The sequence below is a fragment of the Strongylocentrotus purpuratus genome, unplaced genomic scaffold, assembly GCF_000002235.5.
Source record: "Strongylocentrotus purpuratus isolate Spur 01 unplaced genomic scaffold, Spur_5.0 spur5_scaffold_2, whole genome shotgun sequence".
NCBI lineage: Eukaryota > Metazoa > Echinodermata > Echinoidea > Camarodonta > Strongylocentrotidae > Strongylocentrotus > Strongylocentrotus purpuratus.
In genome coordinates this window covers 22,163,005-22,189,353 of record NW_022145605.1, presented here as the reverse complement: position 1 = coordinate 22,189,353, position 26,349 = coordinate 22,163,005, and the positions used below count along the sequence as shown (strand labels likewise).

Here is a 26,349-nt window from a genome sequence, read left to right as displayed (position 1 = left end):
CCCCATTTGTAAAGATAGAAGTGGTATCCCTTGACCTTAATCTAAGACAACCCGCTGTTTTATATAAATGTCCTTAGGAGACAATGTGTGTACGAGAGAGAGAGCAAGAAGTGATTTCCTTTGATATATAGCGATATGGGCAGTCCAAATTTCAGGGCGTAGACTACAGTTTCTATCGCTCAAGACGATTGTCTTGAAGTTTCTGATTTGCCTAAGCATATTGCACCGGTTGTCTCATTTTCGCTCGCTGGACGTATATAGCAGACGGCAATCGGCGGATTAGACGACACTTGGTAGTGAATATTGTATGTGAGATTGCTCTGCTATATATAAAATACAAGAACATTTTCCATATCTTTAAACTATCATTGGTATCTGATAATTGAACAGTTAATAAATTAAACCTACCAAACTACATAATACAATGAAATGATTGACTTAAAGTAGGGGAGTTTGATGTGGTGCACAATTGCACCCCTCTGTAAATAATCGAATAGTCCATGGCGATCATAAATATTTATGTATTTACTTACCTCGGCAAAATGCTTGCCTATACTAAATCGAAAGCATTACGGTGAGGGGGGGGGGGGGGTTGGCTGAAATGGACATAATGAACCTATCAAAAGTGATCTATGATAATTCATGCTTATTATCCTTCGTGTGCTTGACCTATTACAATTCCGTGGCAAATTGCTTCCAAAGTTCGACTTGTTTCACATGTGTTATATAGGCAATGGCGAGCTAGCGACCTATTTTGACCAAATTACGGTGGGTGAACTTTCATAAGTCAATATGGGACATGAGGGTTTCAATGAAAGAGCTAAAAAAAGAATTTTCAACGATTTGTTGGGTAAAAGTCAGTAGGCTAACATGTTAGGCTGCTGACTCTGACGATAGGGGGCGTTGTCAAATGAGACTAAACGGAGCTATTTGCTAGAGAACGTCCAGGGCTCCACACCTGGACCCCCAACATGGTCTGCCCTGCATCCCACAACCGCATTTGTTTAAATAGAACAACCCTTCATCCGCGTCAACTATGACCAGAGAGGAACAGATGAAGATCATTTCGCTGTTCAAACAAAATAATTGCGATTCCATGTACGCAAACAAGGTAGTTCGGATCAAACATGACTTGCATATGTTTCTCTTTTACATAACACGTACCACTTCAAATATGGATGATAATGTTCGTCTAAAATAGGAAGAGGGAAACGCAAATATTGGAATGATAGACAGTAGGCGTGGCGAAGGTCAGGTGCACAGTGTATTCACATTTTAAACGCCTAACATAGTCTCCTTCTCACTACTAAGGTAAACATTAGATCGCTTTATTCTTTACCCATAGTGCCCCTTTAAACGTTTAAAGAAAGATACGGAGAATCAAATGATGGTAACACCAAGGAGAAAAAAACGTGGAAATTAAAAAAGGAAAACATTCATGAATGTAATAAAACCATGAAATAATTGATCGTTTCATTTTTGACAATTCAAGATGTAAGACTAAACTTCATAATATCCCATCACACTTTCGGAAAAGTGCAATTGCTCTGCAAAATACGAAACAATAATGCACGTGTGCGGTTTGGTACTTTACAAATACCACTGGGCAAAATATTGCCCAATAAATGGTTGAGTTGACTATTGGCACAACGCTGGGCAAAGTGTTGGGAAAAATATTTCCCAATCTTTTCACAGTGTACCTTAATATTGGAATGGGTCGAAACACGATCGCAAATACTTTCGAAAAATCAACCCGGGAAATGTAATTGCCTTGGCCATCACCGACTGAAATGTGTTAAAATGACGCATTGGGCATGTTAGATATTTGGACATGGTTTCTAAGGGATATAGATTATGGTTCTGAAATTCACTTGTTTTCTTGATTGTCTTTGCGATTGTGATTTGAGTGGAAGCCTAGCATGATTCTGGTAATTTGACATTTACCATACACATCAATATTTGTTTTCCTGATAAAGAAATCATGTACAAATAAGATTTTTGACAAACCAATATTGAATCATGGTCTAACCATAGCTGTAGTAGATAGATATTTTCAATGGAAAGTATGAAGGCTAAAAAATGTCTGGATACACAGGCAAATATAATCTGCGATAAGTTATGAAATATATCCGTTAAAAAATGCAATTTCCATGCTTACTGTTTATTGTTTCAATTTCAACTTTAGTACATTTTAAGAGGATGGCGAGTGCTGTGAGCGAAGTTTGACGTAAAACCTTGACAACCCTGATGAATCTTGATCGTCATATAAGCGATCATAGCGAGAGTGTGTTCTACGAAGGTCAACAAAGAAGTAAATAGACTTAACTTTGGATGAAATATATTACAGCCCAAAGTATAGATATTACATTGAATTGTCGTTTAGGCAAGATAGGAACGTTCCCTTATTTCAAAAGGAGTTCGTGAAGGACAGTTCTTGATATTCATATTTCATGAGAGGAAAGTTGGACATATGCGTCGAAAGTGTATAATTTAGAAAAGAAAGTACCCGTTCTTTCTGGGTTAAAGCGAAGTTAATATTATTAACTGAATTCGAAGGGAGAAATCACTGGAACGCTTGCCCCTGTTCTGGCTATATGACCTGGATGCATTTTTTGTTCTATTTGTTTATGCTTATATTATTTGTTAAGCACGAAGGTCAAGTATCGATAATAGAATTATATGAGCAGTGCCAATGAGTGTTCAAGGATAGTGTTTGCCATTGATTGACTTTAAACCCTGAATCGTGAATGACTAACCATAGGAGTAGCGAACCTGTAGCGACAAACGACATGTAAGCTCCTTGATCTACCTCTTCCACTGTTAGCCATCATATACGCGTCGAGTACATCTATAGCTAGGTCAACTCTACGCTATGATTTCTCTCTTCATTCTGTTTTTTGTCAGTAGTTTTACACAATACCTGTGTTTTTCCAGCAAATATCGTCGATTCTTAACGAATCTTAAAACAGTTTCAATCTTGTTTTTCATGTTCATGTAAATCTTTACAACATGTTTCCGCTAGGCTCTCTCCACCATTTAGCCCCACCCCACCCACCCCACACACCGCACACATCCTCTCATACAGACTGTTCCCCTTTATTCTCATGTTTACTTCCCTCTTCTATTATATTTATATATTTTGTTTCCTTTTCGACCTCTGTACGTTCATCATCGTCATTTTTTATCTTTCTCACTTATTTTTTGTATTAAAAGAAAAAATACTTATCAACATAAATGTTTAAACTACGTGTCACTACTTATTTGCACTACCGTCGTTAGAAGTTAATGACAACAAGACAAGCATGTAGACAGATAACATAACGACAGATTTGCAAGTTCAATAGTTTATTACATTTTTAGTATTTATCATGACTATATATCAGGATCTGTATGCTATTGTACATGCAATCTCCCTTGAAGATTTTTTAATCTGTTGAATTTTTTCCTCCAGCAAACGGTCCTTTCATTCTCAAATGTTCGGTCGAACTTGAAAACATTCGTTCATAGACACATTAGGATATTTAGATAATTTTAAAATGGCTAAGTTAAATATAATGATTAGACGGAATGTAACATTTTATTTTCATGCATTCCTATGTCGTGAAAAGTAATAACAAAAAGAATGAGGATACAATCGTTCTAAAATGCAAAGTAGAAATTAGTAGGGACTTCAATTAATCTGTTTTCTAAAAGGGAGTGTGACATTCACATTGTAACTTTTTTATTCAGCTTTTGTGTCTTCATGATGTATCGCGGTCTAGTGGATATGTCATCGACCTGTGCATCACACATTTGGAAAAGGACAAACAAGATAGTCGGCGCATAACTCAAACATTGATACTGAAATCGGATTTGATATTAGAAAAACGTGACACATTAGGGAGACAAAAGAGAGAGGGAGAGAGAGAGAGAGAGAGAGAAAGAGAGAGAGAGAGAGAGAGAGAGAGAGAGAGAGAGGGGGGAGGAGGAGGAAGGGGGATGGAAAAGGAATGAGGGAGAATTGAGAGATAATTGTGAAGATCAAATGTTACATGGAGATTTATAAGACAAAGAGAGAAAATAATTTCAAAGATGAGAGGAAGAAAAAGAGCCGTAAAAGAAAAAACTGTTCGATAGACTCAGAGAATTGGGAATATGATTCGATTTGAACAACTTGTGGAAAAGTGAGACTCCTTTTAAAGCATTTGTACTGAAAATCTAGTTCCTTAATAGCTGTCTCTCCATGCATCCACGGCTTCGTGGACTTCATCAAAGGCAGGATTGAGACGATTCTTCACGCGATCTACAAAGGCCCTGAGTTTAGGTCTCCCCTCTGTTACATCCCGTCCATTTACAGTGTTTTCCATGATCTGATCCGTGATGGTAGCAAACAGAAAGAAAAACAAGTATTTGTATGTGGCTTGTGCTCGCATTTCAAGCATATGGTATAGTGAAGAATGAATGTTTTGATACGTACATGTACGTAAGTTTTATTTGACGCATTCTTCATAGCGCTAATAAAGAATGGTCTTTGGTTTGCTTCAACAAAAGCACATATTAATCGACTACGAGGGTAATGGTGCGAACTATCATCGCCGAGGTGATCTCGGGGCTACTATCTTCCCGAGCCGCAAGGCGAGGTAAGATGGTAGCCCCGAAATCACCGAGGCGATGATAGTTTGTATCCATTTGCCCGAGTAAAGGAGGTTAATATTTGTTTTATATCCCACATCGGCAATAAGGTCTATTTAAAGTGAATTTTACATAATTAAAACAACTGATTTTGCAGACAGTTTAGCTTCAGCTAGATTTTACAAAGCACAACATGCGTACATGTAATACAGTCGATGCGCGCTCATTTGACATTGACATTGACTTTGACATTTCGCGTAACCTACTTTGCTTTGCTTATTCAATGCGCAAGTCGCGCAAGTGGGGCAGCAGCAAAAAATTACTTTACAAAAAGACCTATCTCAGGTAGATAGTACTTATCTATACCTTTTTCGTGCTCTGTACAATTGCATTGCAAACAACTATACATGAGGGGTATAACATTTAATAATATTAATAATAATAATATTTTGTATTTATATAGCGCTTATCGCAAATGTCTCTAAGCGCTTTACAAATATACTATTATACCGGTCATTGGATTCAGTGCTTGCCCGCACATGCCGTGTGCACAATTTCCACTCCCTAGGGAGCATTCCAGCCAGGCGTTTCTTGCCGCTTTTTTTTTTTTTTGCAATGAAATTTATTTTGAAACAAATGAGACTTCTTAATTTATACCGATATCATTTTCGATAATGCTAATGTGATTGTATTTCAAGAAAATATGAAATAATGCAGGCCTATACCATAAACGTTATTTCTTATATTTTAATTCATTAGAAACCATAGAAGAAAGATTTGAATGAAACAAAACTCTGTTCCAGAATTAACTTTTAACATCGGTATATTAATTTCAACTCCTTAGTGTATAATAAAAAGGAAAATGGAGCTAGAAACAAAGAGAATGTGGAATTCTCCGTCAGAGAGAGAAAAAAGGAAGAGTATTCGGTGAATCCTTAGAAAGTATGGTCAGGTCGGTAGCTAACAGCACAGCCGCCTCAAAATTAATATTGCACGATTCTATATAACTTCGCATGAGTAAATAATATATTGACGAGATGACGATGGAGAAAAGATAATTATTAACAAACTAATGGGTAACAATATCAATTTCCGCACTAATTTTAATTATGATTTCTTCGTTATATTCTATACAGAGTCCATAAAACAACATCTCTTCAATTTTCCTTACCTCGGAAACAGCAAGCACGTCAGCGACAGAGATATCATCTCCAGCCAACCAATCATTATCCTGCAAGAAAGCATTCTCGAGCTTGTCTAGTTGTTTGGTTAGGTTTTCTTCGTCTCTCTTCAACCTTTCCTCCGATGCATGCTGCTTTCCTCCAGAAAACAATGGGATGAGGACCTATATATAAAGGGATAAATTGATTCAAAAAGGCAACACAAATTGAATATGTTATTTCAAATGGGTTTAGTTCCTACGGCCTTGACAATACCTGTGTTGTTCGGGTGAATAATGTTGAAATGTGATTTTAAGTTATATTGTAATCAATGTGTAAATATTCGTACACTGCCTTCAGGCTTTTTGTATTCAAGAGTTTCCCATCCTGTTATCATGTATATAGCATGCTGTTCTTATTTTACTATGTATATTCGCATTGTTTCCAGCTTGTCTAGTTGTTAGGCTAGGTCTTCTTCTTTCTTCAACCTTTCTTCTGATGCATGCTGCTTTCTTCAGGTACACAACGGAATACCGACCTAGAGGGACGAAAATTACTTGGTTATATCGCCTAAGGTGAGAGTCGGGAGGCCTGTTAACTTTACGCAATCGCCCATAAGGAAAAATCATCATCACAAATTTCCCTCACCCGAAGATTCTTGGTGGGACGTCCAATTCGTTGTCCAAGATACACCCATTAATGGTATTTCCACTAAATCCACTGTCAGCTTATTATGACACAATGCATATGGAAAATGCCAACTTTATCTCTTTATTAAACAGTCCCACCAGGACCAGACCAAGATGTCGGTATGGTTTTGGGGGATCCTGAGTTATAGTTATGAATTCGACTCGTGTAAATTGGGCCATTTGTTGCGGAGCAATGTCAAAGAAACATTTGTCATGAGATCAGGCCAGTATCACATGCTTTTACCTCACCTCACTGACGAATATATCACAGCATCCTCCTCTTGTTCCTGTATGGTGAAAGGCCATGTATTCATCAACTCTGGCTCTTTTCTTCAGGTCCTTCGGGTACCAGTGGTCTGGGACTAGGTCTGCATACTTCGTTGCCAAGTACCGAATAATCGCCACGCTGTTTTGATAGGAAAATAACATTTTATATTAATTGTAATAAAACTCTGTCTGAAGTTCCTTTTCTTTTCTTAGCATTATACGTTACTCAGGTGAATATCATGAACATTTTAGTAATGTTCTAAGGCGTCTTTTAAATATCCTTTTTCATCGCATGTTCAGTTATAAACGAAATGGATCAAGCGATTCAAATATACGAATCAGGTTAGAGACATAAAAATACTTTAACCCAGATTTCTCACGATAATATATTTTGTTAGTCTATAAGCCTCTTATGGAAATTATTGATCTTAAATTCCATTAATACTAATTATTATGCAAAATTTCTTTGAAAAGCCTTAACGCCTAAGACCTTTTAAGATGACGATGAATCTGAATTTCCACTATTGATACGTTTTCTTCCTACTACGTATTCTATTGAATATAATTTGTAAATTTTTAGTTATTACCCATTTTGAGTTTATTCATACCTGATACTCAATTACAATACAATATGCCTGAAGGGTGTATATGACTTCTAGAAATTAAGAAAGAGAAATAAAGCAGCTCACGTTTCCCCCATGCTGAAATCCCCATCTTGAATAGCAGGTACTGTCTGCAGAGGAGTCACTTTTCCGAACTCGGGTTTCCTGTTATCACCTGAGAACAGAGCATAAATAACAATTCATGTAGTAGTAGTAGTAGAAGTAGTAGTAGTAGTAGAAGTAGTAGTAGTAGTGGTAGTGGAAGTAGTAGTAGTAGTAGTAGTAATAGTAGTTGTTGGTATAATACAACTAGCAGTAATGGTATAGAAGTAGTAGTAGAAGTAGTAGGAATGATGGTGGTGGTAGCAAGAGAATTAGTAGAAGTAGAAGAAGTAGTAGTAGTAATAGTAGCTGGAGTAGTAGTAGTTGTTGCTGTAGTGGTAGTAGTAGTAGTAGTAGTAGTAGTAGTAGTAGTAGTATTGTTAGTGGTACTAGTAGTATTGTTAGTGGTACTAGTAGTAGTAAGTTGGAAATTGGTTATCACTGTCCTAAAAATGAAAACTGTGTCTCAATAAAGAGCAACGTCTCTTTTTTGCAGATTACATGGACTTTAAATATGCTTGGACTATAAATTTGATGACGTCAAATACGAACCGTCCAGGCTAGGCCCTATAGTAAAAGGCCCGAACCCAATTTGTATGTATATACAATGTTTTTCGAATGATTCTTGTCAATTCGAGGGTGCTGATTCCAAATCCGATGAGTGCCAGAGGCGGAACCTTGAGAGAATGCTTAAATTAAAAATGGCCGCCAAGATGGCCGCCAATTTATGAAAAAAATTATTCTATGACCATTTGTCAGGTTATTTGAAGGATTTTCGCGTCAATTTGAGGATGCTGATACAGAATCCGACGAGTACGCACGTGAAACCAGGATCTTTTAGAAAATACGAACATCCAATATTGCCGTCAAATAAAATTAGTCACGCCTTAAGACCATTTAATATGAGCACCATTTTAAATGTAAAAATACCACCCGCAAACAAAGATACAATCAGCCACACACACGCTCACCCCCCACACACATACACATCCACTTACCCCTCACACCCACACAAATATATACCACAAACATCACATAAAGTGAGCACTCAATTTTTTTTTTGCCCTCGAAAATTTAAAAAAATTGCACCCCCCTCCCTTGGGCGCCAGGGGGAGGGGGGGGGGGGTGCTCATCTCCCCAAAATGGTAAAAATAGCGTTAACAAATAAAAAAAATTCTCGGGGGGGGGGGGGGGTAGACCCGCCCCCCGGGACCCCAGTATTCGCCACTGCCCGTACCACTTACGAAGGCAACACGAATATGTGGATTTGTAATAAGAAGTGTACCCGCAGGCCACACGTAGGCCACACGAAGGCCACACGAAGGCTACTCGAAGGCCACACAATGGATACACGACGTCGTATTGAGAGTACGATGCGTCCCAACTAGGTCACTTAGGCGTCACGTGACCCCCCCCCCCCCCCCCGATGGTGTACAACCTTCGACCGACGGTGGGAAAGTCAAATGCTAATCGGAAATTAATGATGCTCAGAGCAGGGGCGTCGGAGCGACTTCCAAAATTGGGGGATGGGACTAACAAAAAGGGCACTTTCTGGTAAAAAAAAAGGGCACCTACGAAGGGAAATCTCTAATCGAATATATACAATTTGTTAGACCATGGTATGTACCCCTATACATTGTGGTTACAATAACAGGGATGCTTTCAATATTTATTTCTCTTTGTACATCCTACAATATAAGCATCATACTTTGCAGTTGGGTATGATGGTCTGAATATTCAATTGCGAGCGAGGAAAAATGCTACATCTTATAAAGAGAATTAAATCCAATACTGATGGGGTTATAGTCACATTCTCATAACGGAAGACTGAAAAGACCTTTGATATGTAACATAATTATATCATCTATGCAATCAATGCAAGTGAGTGTAGAGAGCGAGCTTTGGGAGAAATCGCCCTTAAATATTCATTTTAAATTAGGGGCACCTCTGAACAGAGAAAAAAAGGGGACACTTATTGAAAAGGATAAAACACTTATTTCTTATACCTGAAAAGATGCACTCACCAGGGATTAAAAAGGCACTTATGAGAATGGTAAATGGAAATTTGTGGAAGGAATTGGAGCACCCATCAGATTTTGATAGAGGCATTCATAAGAGTTGAAACTGGGAATCAATGAAAAGGGGATAGGTCTCTTATTAGAAAGGAAAGGGGGCACGTATCATTGTTAAAAAGGAAATTGTCAGAGGTGTAAAGGGGCATTTATCGCCCCTGAAAAGACGCACTGACTAAATATGAAAAGGTGTACTTATGAGAATGAAAAAGGACACTTTTAATAGGTGAAAAAGGGGCATTTATGGGAAGGGGAAGGAGCTCTTTTGTTTTAATGGGAGGGGGGGGGTACTTATCATACGGAAAAGGGGGCATTTATTAGATTGGAAAAGGGGCACACGTGAAGATAAAAGGTGTACTAATGGGAGTTAAAGTGGGTAGTTATTAAAAGGGGAAGAGGCACTTCCTATAAAGGGAAAGAAACACTGGTCAAAGTAAAAGGGGCACCTCTCAAATAGAATAGGGTAATTATCAGAGGTGAAGGGGGGCACTTGTCAAAAGTGAAATTAGCCGAATTACAAACAAAGTTTACAAACAAAATTAAAAACACATAATTAAATATAAAACATTGCATAACATGATACATTGAATGTAAAAAAACAAATTCAGTATAGATACGAGAAATATAGCTTATTGCAACATATGTCTACGTTACCATAACACATGGGAAACGCTTGAGCTACTTAAATTCGGCTGTCTTCGCCGACACCGTGGTCCCGTCTGGATGTCATCGTACTATAATAAGATGGCTACACGATGGCATTGCGAGAGTTTCACGTAGTCGTGTTGCCTTCCGAAGACATTCGGGCAGCTTCTTGTTTACTTTGTATTGTCTTCGTGAGGCGATAAGTGCCCGTTGGCACCGATGATCACACGAAGTTATTACGAAGATGACACGATATGACATGATGCCCTCACGATGGTCTTACGAAGGGCAACATGGACTCAGGAATACAACACGAACATGAACCTTCGCAACGTCTTCGAGCAATGTTTGGCACGCCAAAGATTTTGCCACCGCTCACGAAGTTGCTACCGGAGCTTGACAAATCGACCGGTGGTCATACGATTGCCACAAATGCCCACACGAATGGCCCGATATGGCTCGATGTGATTACGATCAGAGCCGAATTTGGAATTTTCCTTCATCGTGTGTCCATCTTATGTCAACTTCGGAACAGTGTGACGCGGGCATTACTGTAGTTCAATATCGATTTACCCCCACCCCCCCCCCCGACATCACCAACAACAAAATTGAGAAGAAAAATGATTTTAAAAGGGGAATGGAGATTAGGTGTTTGGAACGATGAAATCCTTTACATATACTCTATTTGATAGGAAAATCCCGAATATAAAACCCCAAAATTATGTATATAGCTTCGGGGGGGGGGGGGGGGGAAGAAAGTATGTACGGGGGAGGGGATTCGTAATTGTAAATATCTTACGGAGTACAAAACCAGACCTGCCATCCTAAAAAAATCATGAAATAAGTCTGTTACGACATAAAGTTTTAGCGCTTACCTTTTATCACGTCAATTGTTTCAATTTCAAAAGGGATCTTGGTGTTTTTCAGAAAGAGGACAAGCGCACGACAAGGCTGAGAGCGATAATCGACGTAAACCTTGACAACCATGATGAAGCTTAATCGTCAGAAGAGGACCCGGAGACAATGTGTCCTTCAGCAATGAAGATCAAGAAAAGAGTGCCTTATGTTCAAAATGGTGGACGACTTATTAAAGTCCAAAAAATATATGACATGATTAGCGATCACGTTCAAGAGTCGCGCGGGCGTGTGTGTATTTAGGTTTTTACAGACGTGCATTAATCCGATATCATTGTTTGCGTCTAGGGACCGGTTCTAGGATGCCTACCCCCTGGACGTCCACCCCGGATAATCACCCCCAGTCAACTACCCTAGGGACACTAACCCCTAGGACAACAGGGCCTGGGGCGTGGCGCAGGTGAATGTGTTTCCTTGCCTTGGGGCTTTCTGGGAGCAGACGTGCATAGATTTTAATGCATGCTTGAAACAGTGCACTGTGTCTGGGCTACGGCCTACATATTATAGTATATTAATATATCATGAATATACTGCCTCGCTCGAAACACGACGATCAATGACCTTGTTTAATGAACTCAATATTTAAAGTGACTAACGTGACATTTCTTTGGTAACAGATTAATTTGTTTGCTGTATTTGCTATTTATGATTGTTTCACTTTGTATATCATCTTCTGTTAAGGCTTTCTTGCCCACCTGTTATTATTGTTTCGTCCTTGATAGTTTCCTCACATTTCACCCTGTAAAACTTACTATTCGATGGAGTTAATTTCGCCGTCTCCACTGAAAATTAATTATATAATGTGACACTTTTAGTATATTTCATATTATGTTCTAATTTTGTCAATTATGTGAATTTATTTTGGTGAAACTTTTGAAACTGTGAAACTTGAAATACCCCCTAGGGCAACCACCCTTAGGACGACTACCCCTACGACAACGATCTTCTAGGAAAACTAACCTCCGGACAACTATCCTAGGAGGTAGTTTTCTGGGGCGGGGGTAGTTGTCCGGGGGTAGTTGTCCTAGGGGGTAGATGTCCTGGGGGTAATTGTCCTAGGGGTACTTTACTGGGGTAGTTGTCCGGGTTTTTTTGTTCTGGAGGGTAGTCGTCCTAGAGGGTGGTTGCCCTAGAGGGTAGTTGTCCTAGGGGGTAGCTGTCCTAGGGGGTAGTTGACTGGGGGGGGGGGGGTTATCCGGTGATGGATGTCCAGGGGTAGATGTCCAGATACATGTTAGGGACCAAGCTTTGACGTCAGCATGGAAGACGTGACTCAGTTTCGAACTGAGGTCCACCTGAGCCAGTTTGGAATCGAAGACGATGGTCAGCAAGGAAGTGAATAGACTTAAATTTTGATGAAATATATCATAGTTCAAATATAGATATTATATTGAATTGTCGTTTAGGCAATAGGGTTGTTCCTTTTTTTTACGGGGTTCGTGAAGGACAGTCCTTGATATTTATATTTCATGACAGGAAAGGAGTTCATTTTGCGTCCAAAACGTATAATTTAGAAAGAATGTACCCGTTCTTTGTGACGGTTATTAGAAACTAAAATTGTACAAATTCGGAGAGAGAATTCACTGAAACGCTTGCCCCTGTTGTGGCTATACGACATGTATGCATTTTTGTTTTATTTGTCTGTGCTTATTGGTTGAGCACGAAGGTGAAGTCTAGATGATAAAATAATATGAGCACTGCCAATGAGTGTTCAAGGATACTGTTTGCCATTGATTGACTTTGAACCCTGAATCGTGAATGACTAACCATCGGAGTAGCGAACCTTTGGAAAAACGAAATGTAAGCCCCTTGATCTACCTCTTCCACTGTTTGCCATCATATACGCGTCTAGAGGTAGGTCTCAGACCCCCTTCCCCCGTTTTTCCCACGGTGTCGGCGAAGACAGCCAAATTTAAGTACCTCAAGCGTTTCATATGTGTCATCGTGCGAAATTCAAAATTCTATATTCCAAGTGTCCATCGGGACAGTGTGACGCGGGCATTAACGAATTTTAAATCAAGGTAAAAAACAGTTTCAATCTCGTTTTTCAAGTTCATGTAAATATTTACAAACACGCACACGTCCTCTCATACAGGCCGTTCCCCTTCATTCTCATATTCACTTCCCTCTTCTATTCTACTATCTATTTTTTATTCTCCTTTTCGACGTATGTACACTGAGAATCGTGAATTCTCTCTTTCCCACTTATTGTACGTAATTATTAAAAAAAATACTTATTAACCTAAATGTATATTAAACGTATGTGCCACTGCTTACGCTTACATTACCGTCATTACAACTACCACAATTATACAATTTCCACACAACTGCGCCAGGAGTGTCATTTTTGACAGACATGGCGCATTATAGATGTTAACTATTATTTTTATGATTATTATTATTAGAAGTTAATGATAACAAGACAAGCATTTAGACAGATAACATAAGACAGATTTGCACGTTCAATAGTTTATTACATTTGTACTATTTATCATGTCCATATCATGATCTGTTTGATATTGTGCTTGCAATCGATCTCTACTGGAGGTCGCTCTAATGTATGTACACAAGTTTTCCTCCAGCGAACAATACTTTCATTCCCAAATGTTCGGTCGAACTTGAAAACATTCGTAAATAGTCCCACATTACAATATTTAGACAATATGTTTTAAATGGTTATCCAAATAACAAATTAACATTGTAATGTCTCCCTATGTCTTGGAAATGTCAAGAAGAAGAATAAAACTATCCTAACATATAAAGTAGACAATTGTAGAGAATTCAAAGAAACTGATCTTCATAAGGGAATCTGATATTCAAATTGTAGGGCTGCCACTCTCCACCCTAGTATAGTAGATGGGTACCTAGTTGGAATGTATTCATTGAATGCTTTCAGCGCCTCACGGCCTCTGGGCTAAAGCAAAGGGTAATAAAAGTACCTTGTAGGGCATTAAACAACCACTGGGATAGACACGTATACAACATAAATGTAGCTATTATTATCTTTTGTGGAAAGGAAAACGTGCAGACAAATACCAAAGAAAATACTCCATTACAAGTGAACCTGAAGGAAAAGGACCCCCAAAAAGATAAAGAAACAGTCGGCGCATAGCTGAGATATTGATCCTTGCAAAATGCATAAAATGGTATGTTTGAAATTTAAATTTGTTCCACAAAAAAAACAAAAAACAAAAAAAAACGAGCGGCCCGAAAATGACGAGCGGGCGGTCGAGGACAACCAAATGATATTTCTTTTTGCATAATGCTTTTAACTCACCTCACTGATGAATATCCCACAGCATCCTCCACGTGTTCCTGTATGGTGAAAGGCCATGTATTCATCAACTCTGGCTCTTTTTTCCAGGTCCTTTGGATACCAGTGGTCAGGGACTAAGTCCGAATACTTCGTTGACAAATACCGAATAATCGCCACGCTATTTTATTAGGAAAAAAACATTCGATATTAATACAACTCTGTCTGAAGTTCTTTTCCTATGCTTAGCATTACATTTTACTCATGTGAATAACCTTTCCGGTTTAGTCATGTTCTAATGCATCTTTTAAATATTCTTTTCATCGCATGTTCAGTTATAAATAAAATGGACGAAGCGAATCAAATAAACGAAATAAAATCACAAATTGTAAGGTTTAATAGAGACTTATTTATATTTTAACCCAGCTTAATTCGCTCGATTATTTGTTTTGTTACTTTATATAACTCTTATGGAGACTATTGATTTTTGATTTCATTAAAGGGTTTACATGATTTCTAAAAATTTAGAAAGAGAAATAAAGCAGTTTACGTTTCCCCCATGCTGAAATCACCATCTTGAATAGCAGGTACTGTCTGCAGAGGAGTCACTTTTCCGAACTCAGGTTTCTTGTGATCACCTAAGAAAATGGCAGAAAATGATAGTAGTAGTATTAGTAGTAGTAGTAATAGTAGAACATAAATATTATTATTATTAGTAGTAGTAGTATTATATGTAGTAGTGGTATTAGTAGTAGTAGTAGTAGTAGTAGTAGTAGTAGTAGTAGTAGTAGTAGTAATAGTAGTAGTAGTAGTAGTAGTAGTAGTAGTAGTAGTAGTAGAAGTAGTAGTAATAATAGTAGTAGTAGCAGTAGTAGTAATAGTAGTAGTAGTAATAGTAGTAGTAGTAGTAGTAGTAGTAGTAGTAGTAGTAGTAGTAGTAATAGTAGTAGTAGTTGAAGAAGTAATAGTAATAGTAGTAGTAGTAGTATCAGCAGTAGTAGCAGTAGTAGTAGTAGTAGTAGTAATAGTAGTAGTAGTAGTAGAAGTAGTAGTAGTAGTAGTAGTAGTAGTAGTAGTAGTAGTTGTTGTTGTAGTAGTGGTAGTACTAGTGGTGGTAGGGGTAGCAGTTGTTGTAGTGGTTGTAGCAGTAGTATTGTTGTAGTAGTAGTGGTTGCAGGCGTGCCGGAAGCAGTTTGGGATTTGTGTTAGGGGGGGAAACATTCCAGGGGGCTCACCTTTCAGGGGGCAGTGGCGTAATGAACAAAAACTTTGGAAAGGGGGAACAGAAGAAAAATATGCATCACCACCACTCTTACACGTTACATGCAGGTCTCGAGTCTCCACCCCCTGAACCCCCACACCAATTTACGCTCTGCTCGCTTCGCTCGCTACCCTCTACCTGATCATAAATACTTTAGCCCCCCCCCCCACTTTGATAAATGTTCTGCGAGGCGTGTGTATATATACGCATAAAAACACTGATCTTTATGATGTCTCTAACGTGACAAAGCTTCTTCTCCCCTTGCAAACGAGAATGAAAACAAGGTCGACAAGGATTAAGTGACAAATCATGATTGTGATTCAAATTGATGCAAATATTTGTTTGAATAAGCACTGCTATTCACCAGAATCTTCTTTATAAAAACAGCTTTTACAAATCTCAGCCATGCTTACTGAGTTGAAACGTTCCATTTAATTTAAAATACTCATTAAAGAATACACTTCTCCTAATCTAAAAGTGATCTTACAGCACAGTGGCAGAATTGCATGGCTGAGATTTGTAAAAGTCGTTTTTACGAAGAAGATTCTGGTAAAAGGCACTGTTTATTCAAAAAAATCTTTGCATCAATTTGAGTCACAATGATTATTTGTCGCATGATCCTTTTGTCAAATAACCTTGTTTTCTTTTTTGTTTGCATGGGGGAGAAGAAGCTATGTCACGTTAAGAAATCATAAAGATCAGTTGTATTATGCGTAAATACATATGAATACGGAACAAAATGTAGATTATCAGAATGTCATTTTGAAATACCTCTATAAAAAAATACCCGATCTTACTGTGCCGATACCACATTGTCTTTAGCCCGTATCAGTAATAGTATGACCCAATATAAATATATTATTCTTTATTCAGTTCAGTATAGGCCTGATGCTTTTCCTCAAAAATAGTTTTGCTATTTTTTCTGCTCCCTCTCTCTCTCTCCCTCTCTCTATTTATTTTAATCATGCATTATCAACTACATAGAAAGTGAGAGTTAGACTGAAAGTCATGTAGAAATGGCGCTTCAACTCCCCCCCCCCAAAAAAAAGGGGAAAAAAAAGAAGGAAAAATAGGGGTCCTCTTCTCCAGCATCCCCCTCCCCCCGCTTATTCACCGGCCGTGAATGTTCTCTTACCCCCCCCCCCCCCCCCCAAAAAAAAAAAAAAAAAAAAAAAAAAAAAAAAAACACCTTTTAGATATACTATATTTGCAAAGGTTAACCCGAATATAATACCCATAGGTTATGTTTATCATAATACATACATTGTAAAACGTTTGTATGCAAAATACTGTTCTCAAGAAAGAAATTATACAAACATATACTAGTATATCAATTCAAATAAAATTAACAACAATACATGTACTGTAACATGTATAGAAAATACTTAGTTGGATCACCGCATAGGCTGGTGGGGGGGGGGGGGCAGACAATGTATAGGATAAAACCCGTAACTGTAAAATGTTATAACAACAAAAAAGTCATCCTCGAGAAATCATGATATAAATCTGTTACGAGATTAACTTTGAGCGCTTACCTCTTGTAATACCGATTGCTTTAATTTCGAAAGGGATCTTGGTGTTTTTTAGGAAGATAACGAGAGCACGGCAAGGTTGTGACTGGAAATCGATGTAAACATTGACAACCATGATGAAACTTCAGAAGACGACCTAGAGATAGTGTGTGTCGTTCAGCAATGTAGATCAACAAAAAATGACTACTCTTCAATAAGGTGGATTCACAATATTCCATCGACAAGCCGCGACAAACCAATTTGTTTCAACTTGCGAGTCAGCATCTCGAAACTATAGTCCAAATTATTGGCGATCACAATGAAGAGTCGCGTAGGGATGTTTTCCTTTTATAAAAGGAGGGAATAACAAAGGCAAGTCCATCCTCCAGGAATCCTGGTCATCGTAGCGTTGCATGTGACTGATTTAGAGAGAAGGTACTTGCTTTTTTTATTGGGAAGACGACAGTGATTTTGGAAAACTATATTTATACCAATGATTCAGGAGAAATTTTCGAAACACTCGCCCCTCCAATAGTCGTTTGACCCACAGGCGAAGTTTATTCGTCCAGATGTGTTTACTCTGATCGATGGTAAGGTTTAGTTAATACAACAACAAAAAAGCATTGTTGATTACAGATACGAAAATTGTATATGTTCACTAGACCGACAGCCCGTGGCACCAAACACTATTAACGTGACGGACGAAGAAAGAGGACAAAATATACAGTTTCTCAGGTAGACGAAGGAACATTCCTTCACTGCAATTATGTACAAATGTGTAGAACAGGTGAATATGCATGTGACACCTGTTCTACACATTTTTACATACTAGCAGTGAAAGGATGTTCCTGTGTCTACCTGAGGATCTACATATTTTGTCCTCTTTCTTTGACCATCATGTTCATAGTAAACATAGAAAGAAATTCATATGGAAAGGTAGTTTAATGTCGACCTGTGGGGCATTTCACAAAACTTGTCATCAGTGACAAATGACAGTTTGTGTTATAAGCTACTGAAAATCTTGCTTCTGATTGGTTATCAACAGAATTGTCACTGCTTTGTGTCATTTGTCATTTAAAAAAGGCTTTGTAAAACAGGTCCCTGCATGGTGTTTTTGGTCTCATCGGTCTAGTGACCCTCTAAAGAATTGCTGGGAGGCTCACGAGTCACGAGAAGGACATTCTTTGTCAGGTGGACTGTCGTTCTAGTATGGTATCTGTCTCTGGATGTCAGATACAGATTTAGTCCAGTGAACCCTAAATACAGTTGTCACAGAGGGGGCAAATCTGCCCATCCTCTCGGCTGTTCTGTAAGCTGTTTGTCTCGTGGGTTGTAGTCGAATGGAATTAATTGTATTGTTAAATCATATTTTTTGCAATAGTAATTGCTTCTAATTTTCCTAAAATGTTTTTTCCTCACATTCTTGACACATGATGAATGTTGAGTCATTAGGTATTATTCAACGATGTTGTTTGATACCTATACAGGATTTGATTATGTTAGGGGCACAAGTTGTATGGGTAGATTTTCTCCCTTGAATTCGCCATTACAGAATTTTGAACTTTTGACTGAAAATATTGACCCAAGTAAGATGGTCCTAAGTATCGAAGGGTCTAACGTTTAGATTGTGGAAAACACGAATTGCCGTTTCTGTTATATGAAATCTAGTCATGAGCGGACTATATAATAATATGAGGCGGGCACATTATGAAACCATTTGATTAAGATAAAACTTTGCAAACATCAGAACCAAAAAGTGATGTCAGAAACCTTTCGTGTTGTTTGTCATATGTGATTTTATTTCATTTGACAAAATTCGTGTCACAATCTACATATGTCACAACACTATACATGCTATAAGAATGTTCTGGTAAAAAGGAAGATACACAAATCATATAGCTAATTTAGGTTAATTCCGTTAAAATTCAATGTAATTACACTGTACTTGACATTCAAACGTATTAAGAAATAAAAATTACATTTTTAGCTATTTCTACTATAAAACCTATGACATTTACAGATTAAAATTGGTATTGTCGTATTGGAAATACACTGTTTATAGTGACGTTGTCTGCTAAACCCTCTCATTGACTTGATCGCGGTTGATTTTCATAAACGAGGCCATGGAATACGTTTCAGACTGTTTTCCCTTAAAACAAATTGATTAAATTAAATTAAAAATGTCCATCCTTCTTATTTCAGAGGGACGATTAATACTTTTAAAACAAATGATTTATATTTATTAATATCAAACACGATGTAATAGCATTCGTGGGCTGAAGCTTTTTGAATAAAATTCAATGAAGCTAAAATTTATTATACTGTGAGTGAAAGAGGAACTTCAGGTTGTGCAGATTTGGCCTCAAATATCTTACAAATGAAATACAAGTCCATACAATTGTCTTTCATAAAATATAAATCAAATTTGACGATGGCCAATTACCGACCTCTGGTTTTCCTAAAGCATGTTGAGTTCATGCTTGTCCAAGTTAGAAAGGAGAATTTGGTTCAGACGTCCATTTAAGAATGTTGCATGCTTTTTTTCAATCTCCACTGGCAATGTTCAAATAACAAAAACAGGGCTGACACACTCCTGGTATTTTCTTGCTATAAATAGCATGAATAAAGCGAAGATTTACATGTATAATTTCATTTTTACTGCGCTTAGATATTGTTCTATAAAATACATTTGGTGAGGTTGGAAATGTTGAAAATGGCGGAAAGACTATAAATGGGTTAAAATCCTTCCTTTTTTGTTCGGAATTTCGAAACTATTCCCAAGACGAACTGGTCCTATTTTCACGTTTATCATGCACGTTCTCCGTCGTGTTAACATCTAAATATTTTGGTGGTTAGATATGGTTTTTTTTTGTCAACAGAGACCCGGACTGCATGATCCGAGACAGCATGGTAGGAATCTCTACAGTGGCAACGCTACACTTCGTTGATCTTGAGCTCATTTGGTTTTGCAACACCTGCCTGCGAGGAACAGCCGCAATCTATACAGGGTGTACATCAAACATTGTACCACAAACAGGACTACTGCAAGGCCCAGCAGGTACGCGCAGGTTAAGCCGGGAATATCTTCCCAGTTCAAGATAGGGTAGATGTATCTGTTGCCGTATGGGTCCACACCACCCGCTGCCCAGAAGATCAAGGAGAACACAGTGTAAACCAAACTGTACATGATGACGTAGACGATGTGGGTTATTCTAATCGGATGAGCCGAGACGAATAGGTCTATTACGATCAACACACTGTTCATACCGTGGACATTCACGTTTACACCGTCGCCCAGCGGATCGCGTGAGCCGTCATCATTGCTGTAATCGTGTAAAAGAGCCCAGTACACGATAGATACGAGCGGGGCAATGGCGATGTTGATGTTGAAGAGAATCCAGGTTAATTTGAAGTACCAAGGATTCGAGCGCGATTCTTCATTTGCAGATTTAGTAGCATTTATGCTGGAGCTAGACGGATTGGTTTTAGGTGATCCATTACCTTCCATATTCGGCATCTCATCATCTGCCACTGTAATTTATACATACAATTAGGGAAATCCCATCATCAATCATATTTGATACAACAAATCAACCTTTTAGAATATCATAATCTTTGAATTATATGTAAAGTACGGGGGGAGCAACCATTTGGCTAACCCTCGTGATTGACTAAAAAGTAAAAGTGCATGACTTGTACGTGCCCCTAAATTTTACCGCTGGTAGCAATTTAGACTCCACGTGCGAAGTACCTCAAAATAGGATTACTTTATTTTAAATGCTCCGGACATGCCGAAACCTGAAATTGAGAATATATGTGATATACAATTAATGGGGATTTAATGTAACTTTCAATTTGACTATTGAAAAGAATATGACAAGATGCATAATGCAATAGAGAATTTGTTGAAAATCTGTCCGGGGTATGTTGGTGAAGGTTGTTGACTCTAACACAAAGGTTCTTGGATTCGATCCTTGTTTAGCACTTACATTCTTGGAAAATGTGTTCACGTTTGTCCCTATCGACCCAAGTGTTTCTAATGGGTACATGACAATGCTCGGGGGGGGGGGGATTGTAATTCCCTCAGAAAGAGCTGTACTAATGCTCATAAGATTGTTAATAGTTGAGTTAATAAAGCCAATATTATTACTCTGATTTATTTTTGGACCGATGATTGTTATTAATCCTTTTTGAGAAAGACAGTATTCGTTGCTCTTCTGTAATTTTGATTTAATTGTACTAACCAAACGACGGGTTGACGATGCCCTCTTCAACTTTGCATACATCGGCCGTCGTTTTCTGTCTCTTCTTGCTCCCGCAGAAGAAGAACACCGAGGATAGTGCCGCCACTATACCATATACAGTTAGGATGATGAAAGACCAGTTGGTGAGGTAGATCAAATACAAGGCCCCGATGGACTCTACTTGCCATGTGGTGTTCATCGTCATCCACACGACGAGGTATACCATGAAGAGGACCCTGTATATTTGGTAGGACCATCCTGGAATCGGCCACTTGAAAGAGCGAAAAATGAAATATAATCAAAACAGAGACAGGGGGAGAGAGAAAAGGTCAAAGCGACTCAGGATTTAGCATTTATGTAGAATCAATCTAAATTGCAAGATCGTAGAGAGGTAATAGATAGGATTAGATCCACAAAGAAGACCCTGTACACTTTGTAGAACCATCCTAAAGGCCACCTGAAAAAAGAGGAAAATGACAGGTTAGTGAGACAGAGACAAAAGGGAGAGAGAAGTCAAAATTACAGAGACGTATCATACCACTGAATTTATCCAAAGTGCAAGAACACAACCGCTTTGAAAGAAAGTCGAAGAGAGGATTAAATCCATGAAGAGCCCCCATTTACTTTGTAAAACCATCCTGGAATAGGCATCTTGAAGGTTAGGAAGAAAGAACACAGTACAGAGGTGGAATAGTAAGACAGACAGACAGAGAAAGTCAATGTTGATTTAAATAATTCAATGTAACTAGGACTTACATTCCCACAGGCCAATGGTACGACAAAGAAACACCAGCGAGTGAAAGAAAGATATGGCACAATCATTCAAAAGGATACTTTATACTTGGTAGGACCATTCTGGAATTAGCAACTTGAAAAAAGAACAAGAGAAAGGGGAAAAAATCATTATGCACAACTTAAGATTTCATTATTAAGGTGTAACTTTTAACATGACATAATTTTTTGTAATAGATCACATACATGCTTAGTTTTTTTAATCGGTATACCACTATATGATTATGTTGCAGTAAATTGTTTCAACAATTTCATTGTAGGTATAAAGCAAATGAACTTATGTTCCCATGTTGCCATGCACGGCAATATACGTTAATAACATGTCAAACAAGGACTACGGTTTATTTACTTACAAAAGATTAAAGCAAATATGAAGAGTGGTTGCCACGGCTAATGCAAACGTTTTGCTGTACAGTCAGGGAATAGTTCAATGGTAATTGATCTGATAATGGAGTTAACTCAAAGCTTAAGTCCATGCTCAAACAGGTTGTTTAAAGACCGTCAATACTACTGGGCCAGAAGGGATTAGACCACACAGCGAGGTCACTGACAGGTGGCTATCTCATTATTTAAACTCAGCTCTCAACTAACATAAGAAAAAGAGGATCATGGGGAACCAACAGGCACCGATTGGGAAGTTTTCTATATAAAGGGAGCAAGTAGCTACAAGTAGGACAGTGGGGCTTTAATGCCTCGTACGATCCAAGAGGCGGTTACGCTTATAATGGTGTTGTTTCGTTTGAATTAGTGACGAAGTATGTCTTTATCAATATGGTCGTACAAGAATAAGAATTGTTTGCTTTGCCATGTAAACGGACAGTTCCATGACGTACATTGCTTGAAAGGTAAAGCAACACAAGGAAACGGCACGACTTATTTGTTTAAAAAGATTTTATTGCAACGTCACTATAAGTAGCCTATAATTCTGTGCACTTGTTTTATGAGGAGGAGCGAAAAAGAGAAGGAGAGAGAGATATAGATAAAGAGAGATGGGAGAATAGGTAAAGAAAGAGAGAGAGAGAGAGATGGGATGGAGAGGGAGATAGAGAAGAGAGAGAGGAAGGAGAGAGAGAGAGGAAGGAGAGAGAGAGAGAGCTAGAAAGAAGGGTGGAGATAGCGAGATATAGAGAGAGGGATATATATATATGTATGTATGTAGAGATATAGTGAAAGAGAGTAATTGTAAGTTGGCTAATATTCTGATTTGAATGTAAAAAAAAATCATTTTCTTAACTTCTTGATAAAGTAAGGAGAAATGTTACGTCCAGTCAGTGAAACTAATCATTTAAAATGTTCTGCCGCTATATTACACACTGTAAAGATTTCGAGCATTTCAGTTAATCTAATTAGATCAAGAAACTGCCTCATGATCTATTTAGTAGGGACTTGTACAGCAGATAAGTAACTTAGATTTAAGGTTTGAATCAAATATATCTGTAAAGCGTTTAGGCACATCGTCAGATCGATGTATTGAGCGCTATATAAACACGGAATGTTATTATTATTATTATTATTATTATTATTGAAATAGAGAAATATTTACCTAAAACAAATTAATAAATCAAATGCGTTCCGCAGTCGCTCAGCAGCGTGATACATCGCGTCGTGTATTCATACACATGTACGTAATGGGCGATGTATAGGGGTGTAATGATCTTTGACTTTGTTGTTCATTGTACATTATTTTAGTCTCATTTTAACATTTTGTTTAGAATGAATAGTTAGGTTTTGATATTGGCAAAAGGACTTTAATTTTTGTCGTATTTCAGTGCTATTTTTTACCATTAAGTTTTGCGTTAACAAAAGAATATCATCATATGACAAGTAGAGTTGATCTTTCTATTTGTTTCAAAATCATGATATGAAATGGGGTACCTGGGGCAGTTACTAACAGAAATCACGTGTATGTAGATTAAAACAATTTGAAATAGCGGAGACTTGCTGTTCAAATGTTACTTATTAAGCAAAAAAAATTACTCATACTTGCTGGTTGAAACTTCTGTCTGATGCTTAGCTAGAAACGGTGCCATTATCCGAAGATAAACTAAGCATATAGCTGTTGAAGGCTTTGTTGTAAATACCATGGCAGATGAAACCAAATATACACCAATTGTCAGAAAACCAATTATCTCATTATATCGTCTTCCAGTGCGCATTACAGACCTCGCATATTTTCAATGTTATACGATACTAGCGGACTGTTATGCCGAGGAGGATATCCTCCTTGGTTATGCCTTCCTAACAAATGTAGTTATATTACATTGTTCCCTGCTAAGAAACGGCCTGGTTTACTAGGTCTTTTTAAAGTCGCTCTTTAAAAATTTAGAATTTATAATTAGATACACTTTCTTGCTTAGACACTGTTAAATCAGGGAGGTGAAAGAACAGGAGGCGAAACTCTTGTAATTTATTCAAACGCATTCTTGAGTTCTAAAGCGTAACAATGGGATGTGTAACATTCCACTTGGCTTTGAAGTTCCATGCTCCGAACCGCGCTTCCACTGCGGGGAATTTCGGAAGACAGGCACCAGTTTTACATTTATTACAAAATATTAAATTACCGGCAAAATTACAGTGTAAATTAAAAACTTTATATGGGAATTTTATTGGGAATAGTGCTTCAAACAAATTTTCAAATTAAGAACTCCGTCCTGCCTTTAAATTGTGTGCCAGAGTTGGTAAAAGAAAAATTACATCCTGTCAAAAACTCAATATTTTAGGATGATGCGCTAATTTGTGCATGCTTTAATGTCCCGTTATTTGATCCATGATTTACAATCTTCAATAACATTAAGTTTGCTAATGCGTGTTTTCGCGTGTTTTTTGTATTTTTCAAGTTTAAAAAAGAATGATATTACACAAGTTTGTGTTCGCTTGTTCTACTCTTTACACATTCAACAATGGATGAGAAATCATTGGAAGGGACAGCGAACAGTTGCTGTGATACCATTTTCTGATGTAGGAATTCTAAATCCTAAAATTTCATGCGCTCTTTTATTTCACCACCTGGTCAACAGCTGCAGATTAGCGCATAACTTTCCGGCGGCTTGGAGCATGGGGTCAAAGGAGAACGGCTTGATTCAAGTCCTTCTCTATCACGTCCCTGGTTAAATGTACCGCTTAAAAAAAGTGCCTGATTAATGTGCTTAGTTCATGTGGCTGAAACAACATTTGGAACAAAACTCTTTTTCAACTGAGGTTGTAACGTGAGACAAATGCAACGTCTTATTTACAAATACAAAATATAAATAATTCCAATAACCTCCAAATTCTTCATTCATGTTTAAATACAGAGTATAGAGTTTTATGTGTAGTGGTTCTAAAATGTAATTTCCATAAGGATTAACTCCTTTTTGTTGATTTGCAAGATAAAAACGAATGACTAGTTTCAGAGAGTTGCCATGTATGTGCATGACAATAGACTTCTATCAGCTACGTATTCGTTTATATGTCTACACTACGTTCGAATTGTCTACACTATTGTGCTGTCATCAGGTATAAATGTCATAATACATCGTAATATACACACCTGCGATCTAGCAAAGTCTTGTGGGGCTTTCCAATTCAGTCCGAAGTCTTCCCTTTTAACAGGTATACGCCGACAGCACGACCTCTGTTCCGCCATTTTTTGTTTCAGAAACATAAACTGAGCGGAGCTTGATTCAATAGTCTTTAGCACTTGAAATTCTTGCTTCGCGGGATTAAAAAAAAGTAATACCAATACAATGCTGTTAGCAAAAGGGTATCGTGGGCGTGTCATGTACGTCAGAGACAAACATCCACAAAGACTACATGGCATTGCTCAGTTGAAGACGGTGGAGAGAAAAGAGAGAAATACCCTGCATATACTAACATACTTATGATAGACATGAATTGTTAGCAGCAAACATAAATGTACGAAAGGTTCTAATTAAGTCCTGACATTGTTCTTTTACGACACTTTCTTGGGGACGTGCAAGCTGATGCTAATATTTCTAAGGCCATTCTTGAAATTCCTTAAGGAAAGGAATGAACTTTAGACCCTATAAACGGGGTGAATATTTGAACATCTATCCTTCTATAATACAAAAACATTCTCCAGTATACATGTTCATTGGTTTGAAAAAGCGTCCTTTTATCTAGATCCAATTTGCTTTGAATAATAAAACTTTGTTCAACAGCTAAAATATACACGAATTAATTGTTTTAAAGGTACTATGTCCTAATTGCAGCCCCCCCCCAAAGG

General features: G+C 37.9%; 3 protein-coding genes across 3 annotated transcripts; all 3 read right to left on the bottom strand.

The window, feature by feature from the left end:
* Positions 1-3,927: 3,927 nt before the first annotated feature.
* Positions 3,928-11,293, bottom strand: LOC574739 (glutathione S-transferase theta-1). Its single transcript, XM_030991983.1, has 5 exons — positions 11,024-11,293; positions 7,417-7,504; positions 6,710-6,866; positions 5,783-5,956; positions 3,928-4,349 (listed from the first exon to the last, which is right to left on the bottom strand). The coding sequence occupies exons 1-5, from the start codon at positions 11,133-11,135 to the stop codon at positions 4,206-4,208; spliced, it is 675 nt and encodes a 224-aa protein (XP_030847843.1). The 5' UTR covers positions 11,136-11,293; the 3' UTR covers positions 3,928-4,205.
* A 2,971-nt stretch (positions 11,294-14,264) lies between these two features.
* LOC115926743 (glutathione S-transferase theta-1-like) lies at positions 14,265-17,828 on the bottom strand. The gene is made up of 3 exons (XM_030991984.1): positions 17,113-17,828; positions 14,867-14,954; positions 14,265-14,497 (listed from the first exon to the last, which is right to left on the bottom strand). Exons 1-3 carry the CDS (start codon positions 17,222-17,224, stop codon positions 14,332-14,334), a joined length of 366 nt encoding a protein of 121 aa, XP_030847844.1. The 5' UTR covers positions 17,225-17,828; the 3' UTR covers positions 14,265-14,331.
* A 1,797-nt stretch (positions 17,829-19,625) lies between these two features.
* Positions 19,626-26,018, bottom strand: LOC754845 (protein rolling stone). Its single transcript, XM_001187320.4, has 3 exons — positions 25,654-26,018; positions 21,333-21,603; positions 19,626-20,619 (listed from the first exon to the last, which is right to left on the bottom strand). Exons 1-3 carry the CDS (start codon positions 25,921-25,923, stop codon positions 20,045-20,047), a joined length of 1,116 nt encoding a protein of 371 aa, XP_001187320.3. The 5' UTR covers positions 25,924-26,018; the 3' UTR covers positions 19,626-20,044.
* Between the last annotated feature and the right edge of the window lie 331 nt (positions 26,019-26,349).

What these genes read in the sequence shown, in the direction of transcription:
- LOC574739 (XM_030991983.1), bottom strand. Translation starts at nt 11,135, where the DNA reads ATGGTTGTCAAGGTTTACGTCGATTATCGCTCTCAGCCTTGTCGTGCG. An exon ending in GATTTCAGCATGGGGGAAAC is followed by an intron (nt 6,867 to 7,416) that starts GTGAGCTGCTTT and finishes CTATCAAAACAG; the next exon opens with CGTGGCGATTATTCGGTACT. An exon ending in ACGTGCTTGCTGTTTCCGAG is followed by an intron (nt 4,350 to 5,782) that starts GTAAGGAAAATT and finishes ATCACGGATCAG; the next exon opens with ATCATGGAAAACACTGTAAA.
- LOC115926743 (XM_030991984.1), bottom strand. Translation starts at nt 17,224, where the DNA reads ATGGTTGTCAATGTTTACATCGATTTCCAGTCACAACCTTGCCGTGCT. An exon ending in AGCAATCGGTATTACAAGAG is followed by an intron (nt 14,955 to 17,112) that starts GTAAGCGCTCAA and finishes CCATTTTCTTAG; the next exon opens with GTGATCACAAGAAACCTGAG. An exon ending in GATTTCAGCATGGGGGAAAC is followed by an intron (nt 14,498 to 14,866) that starts GTAAACTGCTTT and finishes CTAATAAAATAG; the next exon opens with CGTGGCGATTATTCGGTATT.
- LOC754845 (XM_001187320.4), bottom strand. Translation starts at nt 25,923, where the DNA reads ATGCCATGTAGTCTTTGTGGATGTTTGTCTCTGACGTACATGACACGC. An exon ending in AAGACTTTGCTAGATCGCAG is followed by an intron (nt 21,604 to 25,653) that starts GTGTGTATATTA and finishes CGCTCTTTCAAG; the next exon opens with TGGCCGATTCCAGGATGGTC. An exon ending in CATCGTCAACCCGTCGTTTG is followed by an intron (nt 20,620 to 21,332) that starts GTTAGTACAATT and finishes TATAAATTACAG; the next exon opens with TGGCAGATGATGAGATGCCG.